General features: G+C 41.6%; 1 protein-coding gene across 5 annotated transcripts in view; it reads right to left on the bottom strand.

Annotated features, from left to right (window-relative positions):
• The window catches only part of LOC125714871 (uncharacterized), a 32,044-nt gene that overhangs the window by 7,656 nt on the left and 3,417 nt on the right, over positions 1–20,971 (bottom strand). For 2 of the 5 annotated variants that reach the window (XM_048985910.1, XM_048985909.1), the window contains exon 2: positions 9,822–19,865. In XM_048985910.1, coding sequence (XP_048841867.1) covers positions 11,727–19,820 — 8,094 coding nt within the window. In that variant the 5' untranslated portion in view covers positions 19,821–19,865 and the 3' untranslated portion in view covers positions 9,822–11,726. Of the gene's footprint in view, positions 1–9,821; positions 19,866–20,971 lie in introns of those variants that run through there. The other 3 variants (XM_048985912.1, XM_048985913.1, XM_048985911.1) reach the window with 3 other exon arrangements.

Genomic DNA, 20,971 nt, shown 5'->3' with positions numbered 1-20,971 from the left:
GCTGTAACACTGAGGTCGTCTTCTACACCAACCAATTCTGGTGATCTGCTCTTCTCAGTCAGCACCAACACACACCACCTCAGCATCTGCTGCACTGTGGGCCACCAGCCTTTTGTGTCAAAAACTGCTTTGCAAAGCTGAGACAGAAAGCTCTGGATGTTATCTTCACTCAGGTTTGCACATTTAAAGGAATCTTTCATAAATGGTTCATCTTTTGGGGGCTTTTCAGAATATTGTAGGACGCCAATAATAATGTTTTTTATCATATCAATGACAGAATCATCCAAATTCTCTGACGTTTTTAATTCTGCTACAGCTGACTCTAGACTGCTCTCATCTTGCTTTCTGAGAGTCTTTTGGAAATCAATTTGGAATCTCTCAGGGCCAATGAAGCCCAGAGCCTGGATTAAAGAGTTTCCGGAGTCATCCCTCCACTCTGGTGATATGTCATACAGTTGCACCAACATGAGCACTTCAGTTATTGGAGTGTCCTCTAAATATTTCTGAGACAGTGCTTTGAGCAGAGTCACAGCCTCTGCTGGGGTCCATTGGTCTGTTTGTACAAGTCTGAGGAGCATTTCAGTGGATTCTGAGTGGCTTTTCTTGCCATTTAGATGTGTGAGTCTGAATAGGAGAAGCTTCAAGCACTGGATTTCCATCTTTAAAATGAATACAGAGACTCTTCCAACCACATTCTGTAGTGATGATGTGAGGATGCCAAGGAATTCTATAAGAAAGAGATCTTCAGTGGACAGGTCCTCCTCAGCCCATCTTTTGGCTATGAGAGCTGCATCAGTATCATAGCTGCCATGGTCAGTGAAGAAGTGCATCAGGTTCAGGTATAGGGCTTGAGTCAGCAGGAGACTCTCAGAAGTATCGCATGCTGATTGGCTGATGATCTCCACCAGGGACTGCAACTGATTGGAGATGCTATGCAGAGAAAGTCCATCAGATATCTCCAAAGTCAGTTCCGTGATGAGCACTTGAGCGTGCTGCAGAGTGCTAAGGGATGGAGGAGCACTGATCCAATCATCAAAGAGGAGTTTGTCCAGGGCTGACAGTATGTTCCCCAGCTCATCATCAGTCAGCTGAGTGAGATGGAGGTTTGGAAGTGGGATGATGCATTTTGATGAGATGCTTGCTAAAAGCTCGTCACTTTCACTGCATGATTCATAGTTTGCCTCAAACTCATCCAGATGACTTATTAGAACATCTAGCTTGGACTTCTGTTCTTTTGAAATGTTCCTTCTCATTTGTTTCTCATACTGTTCTTGAGCTTGCTGGTGTGATTCTTCAAGCCTTTGAGTCAGCTCTTCTTGTCTCTTCTTCTCTTCAGCCTCTTTTGCCCTTTGCTGTTCTTCTTTCATCTTTCGCTCCTCTTCTCTTCTCCTCTCCTCCTCTCTCTTTCTCTCCTCTTCTCTTCTCCTCTCCTCCTCTCTCTTTCTCTCCTCTTCTCTACTCCTCTCCTCCTCTCTCTTTCTCTCCTCTTCTCTCCTCCTCTCCTCCTCTCTCAGTTTTTCTAGATCTTCGACTTCCTTATAAAAGCATGGTTTACACTCGTACAAATTATTGTGGCCAACTGGTCTGTAGTATTCTCCTCCATTGAAGACATGTACATGCCGCCCATGAATAGTACTTTGGTATAAATCTGAGAAGGATTTGCATGGAGGCAGGACTTTGTTACACTTACAGCATCTCAGCCGGTTGCCCATGTTACTTTCTGATGGTGCGTTCCCCATTTTTAATGAATCCTTCAGTAGCTTAATTCTTCAGTGCTTCTTCAAGTGTAACCTGTTTTCCTGAAAGAGGAAAGATACAAATTATGTCAAATGTAATGACTTATAAGAAGAGTTTCATTTTTTTGGATAAAAGCTATGAATTTTAATGACATTACAGCCGTCATTATATGAAACATCTGAGATTTTGCAGATGAGCACCTGGCACAGTTTACATTTCTACACACTTCCTACACACATTTATACAGCTGGATAGTTACTGAAGGGGCAGCATGGTGGTGCAGTGGTCAGCACTGTTGCCTCACACCTCTGGGACCCGGGTTCGAGTCTCCGCCTGGGTCACATGTGTGCGGAGTTTGCATGTTCTCCCCATGTCGTCGTGGGGTTTCCTCCGGGTACTCCGGTTTCCCCCCACAGTCCAAAAACATGCTGAGGCTAATTGGACTTGCTAAATTGCCCGTAGGAATGCGTGTGTGTGCGAATGGTGTGTGAGTGTGCCCTGCGATGGGCTGGCCCCCCGTCCTGGGTTGTTCCCTGCCTCGTATCCATGGCTTCCGGGATAGGCTCCGGACCCCCCTGCGACCCAGTAGGATAAGCGGTTTGGAAAATGGATGGATGGATATTTACTGACACAACTGAGCTTAAAAACCTTACTCAAGGGTTGAATAGCAGAGACCTATCTCAGGATTGAACTAGCAATCATGTCCAGCTTCTTAACCATTACACCACACTGACAGAGGCTTTTTCAGTATTGCTGAAAGCTAGACAAGGACAGTAACCTACTAAACAATTATCAAAAATTATGCAAGAAAAAATGTCAATTAATAAATGATTTTTCAAATATCCTGTTCTCATCAGCACTCATACTCTTCATTTTCTTTGGCATGATCTGTATTGAGAACCTCATTCCAGTCAGCTGACAGGTATGTTTTTGACAGGTCATCGTTGTGAATACTTTCACTTTCACTTTGTTTATATGCTCCTGTGTCCTCTTATCACCTTCTCCACATTGCTTTACCAGTAATCTAACATTAACCTGGACACTAGGCTCTAAAACGAATAGTACTAATAATGAATTAAAGGTCACATGAGTGTTATACAATGCCTTAGACCACATTTAAATCACTATGTGTAGTTATGGGTACATTTTGTTATGTTATATGGTCTATTTTATTTTGCTTAGCCAGTTTTGTAAAATCAAGATGGAGAACAGGGCTGCTTGGTTTTGTCACTGGTATGAATGTTGAGATTTCTTACAGAACATGCTGCTTTACTTTACATTAAGGATCTAGGTATTCTGCTGCTGCAGTAAACAAGACCAACACAAAAACACTAAAAGTCCTGAGCATGAATAAAGAAGGTTAACGAGATTATATACAATACCTTAGTTTGAGCATATTTAGAGTAAATTGTCTGAAAATGTTGAAAGAAAGGAAACTATATTGGTTCCATGTAGGAAATTTAATTTAGGAAGAAAGAAGATTCTCTAGTCAGGATAAATGGAGATGGGTTAGCAACAAAGTTAAGGTCTGACTGAAGTTTATTTTTAATTCATAAAAGGAGTTTAACTACAAACTCCTAGGAGTTTAAGTACAAAAGGCTGAGGTCCACCCATCTTCTGTAATAACCTGTCCTATTCAGGTTTGTTGGGCGGGGGGATTGGAGCCTATTTGGGGTGAAGTGCCTCTTTAACATGTGGGACGGTCACATGATACGGGGATGTGCATTTTCTGGGTAATATCAAGCCTCAGATGAGACAGTCAGGCAGGACTCACATGCATGCACTGGAGGTGACAACGGAGATGCTTTTCATTCACTTTGAATGGGGTGATGTCATGCTTTGCCAAACTCAATTGTAGGCCTGTTATTTTGCTTTGCTTGTGTCGCCTGCGACAGAAAGTTGAGAGAAGTTCAGCTTTCCAAGTCCTAGCTGAAAAAATTAGACTATGCAAATGTCCCAGCACAAGCATTAGTCAATCACATCATGTCCTGAGTAAGAAACGATGTGATTTGGTTGTCGTCACTATGAAGATCATACCAGATCAGACATGCTCTCCATCAAGCGTTAATGCAGCACGTGTGAGTCCTGTGTCAATGTGCTGGATAAGTCAGCACAATAAACATCCATAAACATGAATATGATTAAAAGTAGTATTCATTCTTGAGTGGCATGGCACGAAAGCCTATTTAGACTTTGGGCCAGAAGTTTTGGTTATGGTGTTACATCTGACAATTTAAGTGAGGTTGGACACCTCCAAAATGCTGGCAGCCATAGAAGTTGCTTATATGGAAGAACCATGCAAGAGGTGTTGACGAATCAATGAGACTTTCTGCTGCGACTCCAAAGAACTAAGGCAATAAGTTTGAAGGGAATAGACAAAGTGTCAGTCTAGTCTGACATCTCACGAGCTAATGCCAATTATTCCCGTGACGATAGGAATGCCTATGTTACGGCGTTCACAGACACATGGCTCGTTTATCTGGATACAGCGTCGACTTTGGCTATCACTGGCTTTATGACTCCTTTCCTGCTGGATCGGGACAAGAAGGCGATTCAGAAATCACTGGGAGGTGGGGTCTGTTTGTATATTAACTGGAGATTGCATTGTAATGTTACTGTGCGTGAGAGATTGTGCCCTGATAACACTGAACTACTGTTTGTGTCATTAAGGCCATTTTACCTCCCAGACGGAGTTTCCTCAAATATTATATTAGGAGGCAGATATTGTAATCTCAAGAAACCTTTGCCTGGCTTTTCTCAATAAGTCACTCGTCCAACACGCTGTAATTAAATACCCGATTTATGTTATGGCACCATGTCTGTTTATCAAATTTATCAAAATGACCACTTGAGTTATTTAGCCATAAAAGGACGATTTGAGACAGGTCTGCAGTTGTTTAACATAGAGGCATCCAGTGTTAACCAATTAATATTTTTACATCGATGACCTAATTATCTTGAGGTAATCTGTGTTCCAAAAAAATGAGTGCACTTAACTAATTTGGGTTTACATTTTACAGCAACTGTCTCTGCCTTCATGGTTGGTGACACAGCTACTGTATCCTTAAGCTGAGTACTAGCACCATCATTTATGTACATTTTCTTAAAAAACAGAACTTGTTTGAGCATCTGGAGTTATTAAGAAGTCAAAAAATACACAAAACTGGAAATGTCAAGAGCTTTAGACATAATTAGACCCAAAGTGTGGCACTGAGTGTGTTCTTCCACATACTGAGAGAACCCAAAAGAGTCGAGTAGTACCGAAAGTTCTTTAATGTCCATGTTGTCATCTATGTGGATGTTAAAATCCCTGGTCATGATAACAGAACTCACAATAGTTCAGCAAACTCTTGGAGGTTTGTAAATGGTTACTAGTAAAATTTCGGGATTACCCTTCGATATTTGAAATTCCACCTCCAAAAGTAATCTATTTGCATTGGTGTGCATGTTAAATAAAGCAGCTACTCGTCCACCTTTCTTGCCAGGTCAGAATGTATCCATAATACTGAAGTCTACTTGTGCTGACTCCTTGAGCACAATATAGCTGCCGTCTACTCATCATGTCTCAGTAAGAAAGAAAAATCAACTTTATAGGATGTTATAATGTCATTAACTAAAATCAATTCGTTAGCTAAAGATCTGGCATTAAGTAGAGCTATATTTGTAGAGAAGAGATGGTTTGTAGAGATGATTTAAGTGTGTAAAAGAAGCCTACCTGCCTTGCTGGAGAGAAACTGCTGCTAGTCCAGAGAGCACTGAGTATGAGTGAAACAGACTGACTGTATCTTATATCAGAGGAGATCAGAAGTGAAAGTTGCAGATGCAGGGAAATTCATACAGGTAGTTTCAGAGGAAGACATTGGATCAATCCAGGCCACCAGAGTAAAGTGCGTGCTGTGTGTTTATGTGCATGTGTATGCTGTGGTAATAAAGTCCAATCTGATGAGTCTCGGGAAAGATTGGAGAAAAGTGTTATGGACAGATAAATCTAAGTTTGAAGTTCACATTATAAAAAGAAACATTTCAGCCATGGAATGTCAATAAAATTCAGTAATGTCGATAGCTGAAATAACCACCAACAACACAAAATTTTCCCCCTACAAAAGTACAATGACCCAAAGTACAGTTCCAAACTATACAAGAACTGTTCAGGGAAGAAACAGTCAGCTGGTACTCCATCTATAATCAAGTGACCATTACAGTCACTAGATCTTAGCCCTATTGAGCTGTTGTGGGATTAGCTTGACCATAAGGTGCATAAGAAGTGCCCATCGTGGAAGGAAAATTGTTATGGGACTGAGAAAGGGTGCATAGTGGGATTGTTGTCATGTTTTAGGCTTTAGGCACAAAGAGTTTGTTCATGTGTTGTCAGGGGTTGTGTATGTGCTTCCAAAGAGCCTGGAAAAAAACATGCTGAAATTGCAAGGTCATGAAGAGAACAAGAAGCTGAAGAATAGAGAAAGTTTGGTAGAAGGAGGAACTTGCAGTTTTGCCTTGAATTAATAATCTAGTGGGTTTAGGTTGAGTTTGAGAACACTGCAAAGAGAGACTTAAGTTGCAATATGATAAGCTGTGCTAATGCAGAAGATTTTGTACGCATAAGGAGACATATACACTTGAGATGACAATGAAGAAGCAATATTAAATTGTGGGGTTTCTAAAATTGAATAAAGGGTTGGTTTTCTGACTAACCATGAGTAGGGAAATGAAAGGCCAGGCAGTGCAAAATGTTCCGTGGTAAGAACGTACGATGAAAGGGGTCACGTAATCGTGAGATGGAGGAACCAATTATAACTCATGTGCGTTTTCATAACTGAAGTGCTTTTTGAAGAAATAACCAATACTGTAATTGATGTTTTTGTTTGGGGGTCCTGGAGCAAAGTGTATAAACGGCTGATTCCCTTTATTCAATGTGTCACCACCTTGGACTGGAGACACTGTTTTTTGTTTTTTTTTTCTGCTTACTAAAGAAAGTTTACCTTACAGAGTCTCACTTTGAATTATTTTCAAGAATTTTAATACGTTTCAAGCCAATCCAACCTTGGGAGGTGCTTCAGGAAGCATGGGATGGTGCTTCAGGAAGCATGGGATGGAATCTTCTCAAATGACCTCCATAAACTGATATCTAGAATGACAAAGTCTCCACAGCTATAATAGCTACTGGCCAGGTTTGCATTGTTCCAAACTTCTGTCATACTAATGGGCAACAATTTACTAACAATTAATTAATTCATCCCAGATCTATCACAAAATTTTATTGCAAATACATAATGACTGAAAATACAAAAGTAAACCAAAAGAAATACATATTGCACTGTACACTGTACATTTTGCATTGCCTGGCCTATCTGTTATATACGCTATACAGTATGCATGCTGTTATAGTATATTAAACAAAGTACTTTTTATATTTCTTGTCATGCCATACTGATCTTTTTTGTATTTTTTTTTTCCAAAAAGATCACAATTCATAGTACCAAAGAAGTACTCCAGCTGGTACTGGATCTTTTGGTACTGGTACTCGACTGAAAATCAATGGAAAAGGAAAAGTACCAACAGTGCTGAACCAATAGTACAGTACTTGGTGCAGTGTAAAAGTGCAATTTATTGCTACTGGAAACTGTATCTCAACATCAACATTCCTGACTTGTGATGTCTTTGATCACCCTGCCCCCCCCATCTCTGTCTCATAGCCACCCTTACCTTTTTTGTTTATTGGCTTTCTGTTATACCTAGGGTTTGTTATTAGTTATCAGTTATCATTGCTTCCCTGTTCTGTGGCCTGTACTACGAGGCGGGGTTACTGGCTTATTGGGGTAACTTGTCGGATTTAAGGTAGTCTGGGCAAAATGCATGTGAACGAATATGAAGTCCATTTAAACTGTGATACCTTAAATCCGACAAGTTACCCCAATAAGCCAGTAACCAGGCTTCGTAGTACAGGCCACTGGTTTGCCCTGCTTGTGTCCTGTTTGATTTTGGTTTCACTTGTATTTGTTATGTTCCCTAGTTTCTAGTGCTGTGTGGTTAACGATTCCTTGTTTTGATATTTGTTTAAGTTCCCTAGTTCTGGGGTCATTTATTGTAAGTTTCTGCGCCTATTGCTTGTCACCCTGTGCCGCTGTTGATTGGTTGTTTTTGTCATGTTCCGCACATTAGCCCAGCTGTCTGTGTGTATTTAAGTGCCCTGTTCTGTTCTTGAGTCTGTCACTGCATATGTCACTGTTACATTGCCTGTTTTTACTTATTTTCTAGCCTGTTCCCAGTGTTTTCTTAGTTCCTTTGCTGTGGTTAATTCCTGGTCTTAAGTTCAGTCTGTATTGTTTCCCATTTGTTTTGATCCCTCATGGTCTCATTATTTTTGTGGTTTTCCCCAGTATTTGTGATAAAACCCTTTTGTCTTGGACCGTGGATCGTCACCTTCTTTCCATCTGCAGCATGCCCCCCCCCCCCCCCCGTGATAGAATGATAAAGAGATCAAACAATCCTTGTAAAGTTTAAGCTTTTTCAGAATTGGATGTATCCAATATATTTGCCTTTTTCTTTTCACTTGTCTGCTCAAAAGAATCATGAAAAGCTCGTCACTACTTACAGTGCCTGTCGCTGCTTTGACAATGTCTTTTGGTGTAGGAACTTTTCACAATCAGTTGCAAAAATTTCACATCTTGTTTGGTGTGAAAATCTTTGATCTGTCATACTCGCATCCGAATTTTTCATCCGGTGAGAACGTCCTAATGACCTTTGAAGGACCAGAAATGTCTAGGGGACATTCAAGCGAACATTCGCAGGATGTCCTCCTGTTGTGTTAGCTGGCACTACATTGGTTGTTATCATGATCCTACACATAATTCCTCAGAGGTAAACTGATAAGGGCGCTCTATGGAACAATATGCTTGTCTATCTCCCATAATATTTTGAGTGCAGTTTTCAATTAGTCCTTCATTGAACCCTGACATAGAGTCAACAGGGAGAACACCAGCTTGATAAGGGAGTCAACTAGATACTCTATGAGTTGTGTGCCTACCTCGATCAGGCTGGAAAGTACTTTCATGCCTGCATTTCACCCGGTTTCATAAAAGAACGAAATGGAAACATTACCTCTTAGAAGGCAGAGTAAAGTAAAGGTTCATATGTATTCTGTTTTTTCGGATTTATCTTGATCTACTGCGTATTTTAAGACTATGACTGGTTGCGCTCTGTCTCTATTGCCCATATCCACTTTTGTCTACTTAAAGGCTCCCCCATCTGTGTGACTGACTTTATTCTCGCTCGCTGTTTACCGCTCTCCTTTTAAGGACTGCACATGAAGTGTCTGCTAAAAACTGAACTTTGCTGTCTGACTCATGATCTCATTGCCACGAGAGTGCCACAATGTTTTATTTGAACTGCGACACGTTCATAATTTATTATTAAAACTGGCCAGCAAATTGATTTTTTGTTTTCCACAGAATAAAAAAAAACAATGTAACACTGTGACCCGTCGCAACGAAATGAGTCTTAAGTCGCACTGGTAGAACTGCACCCATAAGACTTATTTCGTGGTGATGGGTGACCATTATTCCCCTGATAAACTGGCAAGCTGTTTCACTGCCGACACTGGCAATATTAGACAAACTATAGTGATTATGGATATAATTTTCTGGGTATGTGGAAGGTTTGGACACAGTAGGTCGTCCCACTTTCACTGACAGTGCAGTTCCGAATTCTGAGATTTTCTGTGATGCCATGCTAGGGCTGTTTTGACCGTTTCTTTTGGTATAAGGCATTAGAGCTGAAATGTACGGAACTAGTGTTGCTGGAAACAAGGCATCAGTTTCGATTATTGCTAAGTAATGCTGTAGTATGTTAATTAAAGTAAAATTTCAGTTTTTTGGAAATATGAATATTGTGGGAGGCAATTCTTTGTAACATGATAAGTTAAACTTCACGGTTAGCCTGCTACGGACCAGGCTAGTTCAGAAGCAGAAGTTCAATTCAGTTTCAGTTTTATTTGTACAGTGCATTTTCACAACATTACATTGCCTCAAAGCACTTTACAGTATCCCCGCCCAAAGCCCCCAGTGAGCAGAAGCGATAGTGAAGCGATAGTGGCGAGGAAAAACTCCCTAGAAGGAAGAAAACTTGGGAGGAACCAGAATCATAGGGGGAGCCCATCCTCCAGGGGGCAGCAGAGGGAGTCAAATGAACAAAAATCCATTGGGGGAGGTAGGTGCTCCTGCTTCAGATGGCAGCAGGGCAAACAGGAGAAACGTCACAGACCAGAAAGACGCCACAGGTAGTGGAGGCATCACAGGCAGCAGAGCAGGCAGGATATCTTGATAATTTGGGGTCTTCAGACAGCATAGCGCAGGGGGAGTAGGGGGGTCATAAAATGTACAGTTAGCCAAAGTAGGGGAGACTAGAGGCAGTGCAAACAGTTAGCTCTGGCAGGTAAGGCTATGGCAGCATAAGTAGGAGGGAGAGGCAAGTGGGAATGCAGGCATGGGGAGTCCCTGAAATGTCAGCATTCCAGTTCCACAAGGGATTGTGAAGCCAGAGTGACAGCACTGACAGTCCAGTTTATCCAAAGCCAATGGCACCGATCCCCACCCAGCTCTACACCTCACACTATAGGTCTGACTGGGAGTAAGCAGTTAGCTAGAGCTAGAACTAGTGTCCCTATAAGCTAAACTAAACAGGTATATTTTTAGTCTATACATGAATATCGAGAGTGAGCCTGAATCTTTCACATCTGCTGGAAGACTATTCCACAGCTGAGGAGCTAAGTAAGAGAACGCTCTGCAGTCTGCCGTAGTTTCAGTCCAGGTACTAATAGATACCCTGCTCCTTCAGATCAAAGCAGGTGAGGAGGACTATAAGAAACTAGTAAATCTTAAAATATTCTGCTGCGAGGCCATTCAGGGCTTTATAAGTTATCAGCAGTGTTTTGTGGTCAATCTGTGACTTAACTGGAAACCAGTGAAGGGAGCACAAAACAAGGCTAAAATGACGAATTTTTTAGTTTTTGTGAATACTGTGGCTGCTACATTTTATACCAGCTGAAATTTCTTTAAGGATTCAGATGTACAACCAAAAAGGAGGGCACTACAGTAGTCCAGCCTAGGACTTATAAAGGCATGTATTACTTATTTTGCATCATGAAAGGAGAGCATCTTTTGAAGATGGCAGGATGCACATTTAGTGATACTTCCTATGTGAGCAACAAAACATAGATGTGAATCAACCAGGACTCCAAGATCTCTAGCCGCTGTGTTAAGCTGAGTAGGAAGTTACCATGGATATTTAGAACAGACTGTTAGCCACAGAGATGGATCCAGCACATACTGTAAGTAAGCGAGACTTATCATAATAACCCTGGATTTCACTTTAGCCACGGTAAAGGAATACCCTCCATGTGGAGTGTGATTTATAAAGAGAATATCGCTTGCAAGTGTGTATACACAAGGTTTTATAAATCTGACTTTTTTTTTTGCGCATGCCATTTTCGGCTTTTGTGTGCACGTATACAGTCCTACGCACTGTTTTATAAATGAGCATTTATTTGGAAAAAGTAAGTTGGTAAAGTAAGTTACTCAGTTACCAGAAACTCAGACTCATTCAGGTCATGAACAGTGTTAGTGGACCCTGCGATTTCTGCGTAATTTTAATAATTCCTGCAAATTCAGTCTACATGATGTGGAACGTTGCTGGATTTAAACTGCCATATTAGTGAAGATGGATGTTAATAAAAATTGAAAGATTAATGTCACTTTATATATTGTATTTGTATCGGCAATAGCTGACATACATAAAAATGCGCCCTATAATGCAGCGTGATGTCACACGTCTGACCCTGATAGATCCATCCCACCTAAAGTCAATACGTCCCTGCATGTACATACATGTCTTTTTAACTTGTATTATTCAGGTATGTGAGCTTTCGTCTGTTTTGTCTATGACCTTTATGTTGGTATGTTTATGTAATTTAATGGTGTTTGTATGTAAGTGATCTACTTGTTCCCATCCCTGCTTCCAGCCTCCCTTGTTGGATCCCTTGTGATCCTGTTCCTTTGTGGTATTTGTTTCTTTTGTTTGATTATCCCCCGTTTCTTTCGCCCCAACGCCTGCTCCTGTGTCTTTTGTCTTGTCTTGCTTAAAAGATCGGAGACTAAGTTCCTGTGTGGATCGTTTTGATCCTTGTAGCCCTCATTTTTGATCCATGCCGTAAGATTGCTGAGATGGGCATCTGTCATGACACCCTTGCCTTGAAGCAGGTTGAACCATGTGTTCACCAACTTTAGAGAATGTGCCTGAAAACTGCCTTCAAAAATGTCAAGCCTGGTTTTACTCAGTGGGGTGTTCTGGAAGTCTTTGAAGTTCATGGCACTATTTAACTGGAATCGGACCATTCCACCAAGGATGGTCAGTTTGAAGGTTTCCTCAACATTATCCTTGCTTATGGCACGAGCTAATTTTATTCTGAATGATTTTAACTTCGTACTTGGCAGCTCATCATGTACTTCTTTTGGCACATAAACAACTAGAAGAGAAAGGCCATGATATTTTTCCACATTAGGAATCTTACTGGGATTTAGTGGAGATGAGGTTGTTGCAACTTCAAGCATAGCTTCAGCTAATTTGCTATTCTGGTTCAATTTTCTAGCTTTCAAAATACTACTCACTGGTGGTTGATGGTCTGCATTGATGTATTGTCCAATACCTGGATTTTCAATTGCATATTTTTTCCAATCCTTGTATAATACTATTTTTCCAACCTCATTCTCAAGCATTACTTCTTTAAATTTTCTTTTTGGTGCAGCTCCCTCTGCCATGTACCAATCCCCTCCTCTGATTGCTTCAGTCCACTCTTTACGCTTGATGAATGGCTCCCATTGGTCCGGGTGACTCAGGAGAGTGTTGGCCTCCATAGATCGGAGGCGGTCTGCTTCTAAAGCGATCTCTTTATCACTGGCCAATGGCTTCATGCCTCGTGCTAAAGCATGAAACAGGCAGCTCTTGCCCTCGTTGGTTACACTCACTGTCTGATTATTGACGCGCACATCATAATGACCATCCGGAAACTGGGCACTCTTTGGTCTGTAGATCAGTGTCACAGTTTGAGTGGCAGGTTTAGTACTTGGGTTCAGCTCCTGCATTTTGGTAAGCTTGCCATGGCTGTCTGGTGTTAGGATGACAACCTTAGTGCCGGTGGTTTCAGACAGGACTCTGATGTCGAGAAGGGTACCTGCCGTTGTGGGGTTCCTGATATTTTCAGCGTGTGACTGTGAGCGTTCACCTGACTCCCCTGCAAGCTTGTGTTTCGAATTCGGGTTTCCTGGCATATATGCAATGTATCTGTTGTTTTGTCCAGCTCTGAGTTTTTCCTCTGTTCTATCAGTCTTTAAGCCTGTTCTTACATAATGGCCAACGATGCCATTTACTTCGCCTTGCACAAGAGAAACAAGGTGACTGGAGAACTTCTGGTGGAACACTTCTACCAAAACGTCGGCTAATAATTCACTGATGGCGTCGCCTAAATCCTCTTTGAATTCTGTCAGCATTTTAGCTTCTGAAGCAGACAACTCATTTGGCTTCACTTTCTCTGAAGAACCTTTTTGTTTTTTAAATTTGTTCAGCTCTTCCTGAAGGTTTGAGAGAAACTTTTCTGAGAGTGTGACCACTGTACTGATGGCATCTGCTGCCAGTGACACCATGTGGACAGTCTGGATGGCTATCAGAATTCCACGGGTTTTGCCTGAGGTCTCTGATTTAGCTCTGTCAATCACTGTAGAGATGGATGAGTTTAGCTTATTCTGCCAGCTGAGGTCTGCATAGAATGGCTGTAATGCAGTTTTGCTTAACTCTTTAAAGATGTCCAGAAGTTTGCTCTTTCTGTTCTTGTCCTGCAGGAGGTAATAAAATTGTTCTTTACCATGAAGGTATGAGAGTATAACAGAGTCTACCAATGCAGACAAGGGCTCTTTGTCCATGCTGGATTTCACACTATCAGCAATTCCGTTTTTCACGTCATTTTTAATGCCATCTAATATTTGTGTAAGTAATGCCTCTTCTGCCTTTGAAAATCCATAGATAATGATTTCTTCTACAATTCGTTTTTTAGTGTGCATCATTGCATTCTTCATATTTGTCTTCGCAACGACACTAAGGCCATCTTTAGCCTCTCTGGAGAGAAACTGTGGCATCGACTTCAGTTCTTTGCCAAATCTATTAATCAACACTTTAGAAGTTTTGAAGCCCTTTGCAATCAGCTTTCCAACTCCAAACCCAATGAGTGATACACCAATAGAAATGGCTTTTTCTATAGCCCATGATTTCCAACTGAATTCTCCTGTCACCATGGACTCGATGCCATAGATGCAGTCTGATATTCCTTCGGTGATCAACCCCATGCCGACCTGAGCTAATGTTCCACATGTAAATGCAGTGAGCAGTGCCCCTCCAATAATCTGCAGAACTCCAAGACAGAACACCAGTAAAGCCTCCCATGGAAAACGAGGTTCTTCTTCCACAGAAAAGATATATTTCAGACCTTGACTGTACAGGTTATCGGCCTCCACTTGGAGATCTTCATCATCACTCGACACCAGGGAGAACACGGGTGCTTTTTTGGCTTCAGCGTCCCTCCCTCTTCCGTTTATCTCATCCAGCTTGTTGATAGCCTCACTAATGTTTTTATCAAAACAACCAAACATGCTGCACTTATTTCTTAACTGCTTTTCAAGGCTGGATGAGTTATTCTCGACTGAGGCAGCAGAAGACATTTTTACAAACTGCAGGCAGGCGATGCAGTCCGCAGTGAGGTACTTCAGAGACTCCTGTGCTTTCATGAGATCATCTCTGGCCTTAGTGAGATAATCTCCCTTCTTCTGCTTTATAGTGCAATAAGCATGACTGTAAAAGGCTATGGCTGCCCAACTTTCATCTTGCTTCATGGCTTTTTCAAATAGCTTGTTGCTGATATCCCATTTTTTTTTATCCAGTGCGATATTCCCAAACTTGATATAGTGGTAAATGCTAGAACACGGTGAAGTCTGGCTTTGAGACTGACTTTTCGCCTCAGACAAATCAGCCTTCAGGCTGTTTTCCAGTTCACTCCTTTTCAGCTGGTCAATTTCTTCTGATTTAGTTTGTAACCAAATCCCCCAGAACTCATTCATGATGGCGACCACAGCTTTTTTTTCACCTGGATCTGTGATGCTGTGAATATCCTGAAGGGTTTTGCAATACTCTGAAAACAGGTCCTCCCGCAGTTTCATCTCTGTGACATCATTCATGATGACATTTAGCCTTTCTGCTGCAAGTCTGTCCCTTGTCTTCTTTGCCTCCTCCAGAGAAGACACTCTCCTGAAGGACTCCTGCAGATGGTCAGTGGTCATGATAACCTGAGCAGATCCAGGTTTACCTTTGCGTGCACTTCGGCCAAATGCCTGGAGTTCCACTCTTGAGTTCTCAGAAAGGAAAGAGAGGATCACAAATAATCCACCACTATTGTTCACCTGTTGGGAGACTTTTATGTCTGTTCCACGACCAGCAAGGTTTGTGGCAACAATGACATCACCAGGTTCCAGGTCCTTGTCTATTTTGCTCAAGCTGTCTTTGTCACTGCGGCAGTAGAGAATGATCTCACCTGGGATGATGCTCTTCAGCTCTTCATAGATCTCTTTGGCTCTGTTGATAGTTTCACAGATCACCAGGGCTGCTCTTCCACCTCTGTATGAATTTTGGCTAATCTGAGCCATGACCTCCTGTTTTATCACAGATTTCCACTCTTCAGCTGAAGTCTTCACAGTACCTTTGACCTCAAATAATTTCTTCCGGTTGTAAGTCGGCATTTTGCAGGCTGAGAGATCTGGATATAGGTCCTGCAAAAACAGTATGTCTGTTTCACTCCCAAGTGTCCCTGTCGTTCCATATATTTTCCCATGGTATTTTTCAAAAAGGGAAATGTTAGAAATGTAGTTTGTCACTGTTGAAATCGTGCTGAGTTTGATTTGGTGTTTAATTTCAATAAATTGCTGTAGACCATCTCCCCATTTCTTATTCAGTTCTACAATACCGGTGGATCTGAAATCCACTGGACAGACACTGTCGTTTTCTACAACATATTCTCGTCCTTCCCTCAGTCTCGTTGCTATAAAGGCATTCTGAACCCACACTGACACTTTCTTCTCTATCAGATTTTTCAGGAATCTAGGGACGTTGATTTTGCCTTTATTGTCTTCAGTGTCGTCATATGGGCTGTACTGAATGTTCTCCGAGATCAATTGTGCAATGGGCTCAATTAGAACTTCTTCAGAATCATAGAGTGAACAACACAAGCCATCCTCCAAAACAAGAAATATGAGGTTTGGAACATCCTGGTTGTTGTATGTGCTGGACTTTCTAAGACAGAGCAATCCATTGTCATCTAAAGTGTACACAATAAAATCATAGGGGATATAGTGCTCAAGGTTTTGGAAAAAATCTACCACTGCATCCTGACTAACAGTTTTCAGTTTGCTGAGAAGTTCTTCTTTTTCACTATTGTAGATATCCTCTGTAAATCCTTTTGGCACTACCTCTGATTCTTCAGCAATACGTAAAATATCCATAGGGTCATTAATTTCAGTTCCATCTGTGTCAATTGAGTCAAATATGGCTTTGAAGAATGAAGCAGGGGGACCCTGTATGAAAGTACGGTGTCCCGTTGACAGGAAGCCATACTGCCTGACATGGGCCCAGATCATGGCCAGAACAGTGTTGAGGTGCTGCATGGAGACCATGGGACTGGACAGGTAGGTCAGCTGCACTCCCTGATCTAGCAGCAGTGAGTCCACTTCATCGATTATGATGCACTGATAGCTGCGATTCGTCCTCACACCTTTCATCTCAAATATCTGACGAAGGTGATCTGCAGCGAAGGTTTCAATTGTTCCATAGATCACGTCCTTCTGGTAACATATTTTTCTATCTTTATCTTCAGTTTTATTTGTGTTTGTGTCAGCTGTGATGCCAAAGTGTGAGTAGAAGTTGGCCCATTCTTTTGCATCTCTTTGACATAACACAGAAGAGCTGGACACCACATCTACTTTTTCACCCCTAAGTGCACGCAGCACTGCAAACATTGCTATGACACAAGACTTCCCTTCTCCAGTTCCCATCTCCAGGAGCTTTCCAGTGTCAGACAAGGCCAAGAGGCACCAGCTTATCATTTGAGTGGTTCTGGGCCACCACTTCCCTTTAACATTGCACAGGCGTACAGCATTGCATAAGACTGCCAGAATCTCTTGAAGGTCTTCCGTGTCTGTGCTATGACTCAAACTCCTAGCTTTCTGCACATCTCTATGGTTTTCAATCTCACCAGATTCAATCAGGTCTTTAACAGTCTTCACTATAGAGTATGATTTCTCAAGTGTTTGTTCATCAATGTTTTTCATTTGCCGTACTTCATCAAAAAGACTGTCAAGGTTTTTTTCCTTCTCATTTCTGAAGCTCTTATCTAAATGCTGGATCAGATTCTCAGTTTCAGGTGAGTTACAAAGCACAAGGAGGGACTGGTTCTTCTCATCTGTCCACTCAGAAGACACCTGATATGTTTCCATCAGATGTAAAATCTTCATGATAGATTTACAGTCTTCATCGTGGTAGTGGTCAGTTAATGCTACAAGAAGGCTTAAGGCTTGTACTGGTGACCAAAGTTGTTGTTCTACAAGATTTGACACCATCTGGAAGAGTTCTTTGGTTTGTTCGTTTGAGGCTTGGATTTGCTCTGCACAGGTAAATAAACTCTTGAAACACAATTTGCCTACCTGCAATGCTGTGTTACTTTCTCTTTCTACAGTAAATACGGTAAGAAGATTCTCAAGAATGGTTAGTATATAGGCCTCGTTAGAAGGCAGTTCCTTTCCTGTAAGTTTTTGTGAGATGGTTATGATTTTCTTGTCAGCATCTGTGCAATTTAGACTCATGTGGAGCACCTGAAAAAGAGCCTTAATAAATCTGTGTCTCAGTTCCATATCTTCATTGTGAAAATGATCAATGAGGCTTTGCAGGGTCTCTGCAGCAAACACTAGGGCATCATTTTCCTTCAGCTTTGAAAGTTCCAGATTATGTGAAGCAGCAAGACTTCTTTCTTCAATGATAAATCCTCGGCTAAGGTGAGGCTTCCCAGTTACCATCACCTCTGCACCATACTGAAAGTAATCAGAGACAAAGTCATCCATGGTACCGTACACAATGTCTGCTTCATAGACATCCCACTGTGATGCGTCCATTTTCTTTTTGTTTGTGACAAGAGAAATTCCAAGGTGCTTGAAGAAGTCAGACCACTCCTTGGTTTGCTCGTGTGAGTGAACTTCAGAGCTTAGCACAATGTCCAGCTTGTTTCCCATGCAGACCTGGGTGGCTGCAAACATGGCTGTAACACAGGGGTCGTCTTCTACACCAACCAATTCTGGTGATCTGCTCTTCTCAGTCAGCACCAACACACACCACCTCAGCATCTGCTGCACTGTGGGCCACCAGCCTTTTGTGTCAAAAACTGCTTTGCAAAGCTGAGACAGAAAGCTCTGGATGTTATCTACACTCAGGTTTGCACATTTAAAGGAATCTTTCGTAAATGGTTCATCTTTTGGGGGATTTTCAGAATATTGTAGGACACCAGTGGTAATATTTTTTATTATATCAATGACAGAATCATCCAAATTCTCGGACGTTTTTAATTCTGCTACAGCTGAATCTAGACTGCTCTCATCTTGCTTTCTGAGAGTCTTTTGGAAATCAATTTGGAATCTCTCAGGGCCAATGAAGCCCAGAGCCTGGATTAAAGAGTTTCCGGAGTCATCCCTCCACTCTGGTGATATGTCATACAGTTGCACCAACATGAGCACTTTCGTTATTGGAGTGTCCTCTGCATATTTCTGAGACAGTGCTTTGAGCAGAGTCACAGCCTCTGCTGGGGTCCATTGGTTCCTTTGTACAAGTCTGAGGAGCATTTCACTGAATTCTGAGTGGCTTTTCTTGCCATTTAGATGTGTGAGTCTGAATAGGAGAAGCTTCAAGCACTGGATTTCCATCTTTAAAATCAATACAGAGACTCTTCCAACCACATTCTGTAGTGATGACGTGAGGATGCCAAGGAATTCTATAAGAAAGAGATCTTCAGTGGACAGGTCCTCCTCAGCCCATCTTTTGGCTATGAGAGCTGCATCAGTATCATAGCTGCCATGGTCAGTGAAGAAGTGCATCAGGTTCAGGTATAGGGCTTGAGTCAACAGAAGACCCTCGAAAGCATTGCATGCTGATTGGCTGATGACCTCCACCAGGGAGTGCAACTGATTGGAGATGCTTTGCAGAGAAAGTCCATCAGATATCTCCAAAGTCAGTTCCGTGATGAGCACTTCAGCGTGCTGCAGAGTGCTACGGGATGGAGGAGCACTGATCCAATCATCAAAGAGGAGTTTGTCCAGGGCTGACAGGATGTTACCCAGCTGATCAGCAGTCAGCTGAGTGAGATGGAGGTTTGGAAGTGGGATGCTGCATTTTGATGAGATGCTTGCTAAAAGCTCATCACTGTCACTGCATGATTCATAGTTTGCCTCAAACTCATCCAGATGACTTATTAGAACATCTAGCTTGGACTTCTGTTCTTTTGAAATGTTCCTCCTCATTTGTTTCTCATACTGTTCTTGCGCTTCCTGGTGTGATTCTTCAAGCCTTTGATTCAGCTCTTCTAGTCTCTTCTTCTCTTCAGCCTCTTTTGCCCTTTGCTGTTCTTCTTTCATCTTTCGATCCTCCTCTCTCTTCCTCTGCTCCTCTCTCTTTCTCTCCTCCTCTCTCCTCCTCTCCTCTTCTCTTCTTCTCTCCTCCTCTTTCCTCATATTCTCTTGATCTCTGATTGGCTTATTAAAGCAATCTTCACACTCATATGCATTATGGTGGCCAACTGGTCTGTAGTATTCTCCTCCATTGAAGACATATACATGCCGCCCGTGAATAGTACTTTGGTAATAATCTGAGAAGGATTTGCATGGAGGCAGGACTTTGTTACACTTACAGCATCTCAGCCGGTCGCCCATGTTACTTTCTGATGGTGTGTTTCCCATTTTTTATATATTTTTCAAGTACTTCCACAAGGGTAAAATGTTTTCCTGAAAGATGAAATATACAGAATAAGACATCAAATGTAATGGCTTATAACAAAAATTTCAGTTTTTTTGGATAAAAAAAATAAGTAATTTTAATTATATTATAGCAGTCTCTTTATGAAACATCCTACACTGGACTTTTATCCAGAGGGTCTTGCACAGTTTACATTTCTACACACTTTATACACATATACAGGGACGGATTATGGGTTGTGTGGGCCCCTGGGCAAAACGTCCGCGAGGGCCCCAAATGTCCTGTTCTCATCAGTACTCATATTCTTCATTTTTTTGGCATGATCTGTATTCAGAACCTCATTCCAGTCAGCTGATGGAGAAAACAGGTATGTTTTTGACAGGTCATCGTTGTACATATTTTCACTGTCGTGCTATAGCTTCCTTGTTTATATGCTACTGTGTCCTCTTATCACCTTCTCCAACTGTGTTTTAAATAAGCACCATATTTTAATAAAGCATAGTTTTACCAGTAATCCAACATTAACATGTCCTCCATGTTGGAATTTCTAATGCAGTGGCTGCCATGGACATAGGCTACATAGGCTAACTTGCACCAAAGCTGCACACAAGGCCAACACAAAAACAGTAAAACTATTGTGCCCTGCGATGGGCTGGCCCCCCATCCTGGGTTGTTCCCTGCCTTGTGCCCATAGCTTCTGGGATTGGCTCTGGACCCCCCGCGACCCAGAAGGATGAGCGGTTTGGAAAATGGATGGATGGAATTAAGAAATGCTGTGTAATACATTTAATACCTTATTTTGAGCATATTTAGAATAATTTGTGAAATTCTTGACATTGTACCATGAGAAAGCTATAAAAGCAGCTGAAATCTTCAAAGAAGGGTGACTAAATTGGTTCCATGTAAAATTCTCTAGTAAGGATAACTGAACATGGGGTTTTCAGAAGAGGAATAAGGGGAAAGTCCAGCTTTAAAGTATTTTAAAATTCATAAAAAGAGTTTAACAAAGTACAAAAGATTTATGTCTGCCAAAAAAAATCATACCATTTCTACAGAAGTGTGTTAGAGATACAAATCCATTGGGAAGAACAGCTACTATTTTTCTTATGGGAAAAGTTGTTAAAAATAACACTTA

The sequence above is a fragment of the Brienomyrus brachyistius genome, chromosome 19 (genome assembly GCF_023856365.1).
Source record: "Brienomyrus brachyistius isolate T26 chromosome 19, BBRACH_0.4, whole genome shotgun sequence".
In the NCBI taxonomy this organism is placed as follows: domain Eukaryota; kingdom Metazoa; phylum Chordata; class Actinopteri; order Osteoglossiformes; family Mormyridae; genus Brienomyrus; species Brienomyrus brachyistius.
The sequence above is the reverse complement of the archived record's forward strand: the minus strand, read 5'-3'. Positions and strand labels throughout refer to the sequence as shown.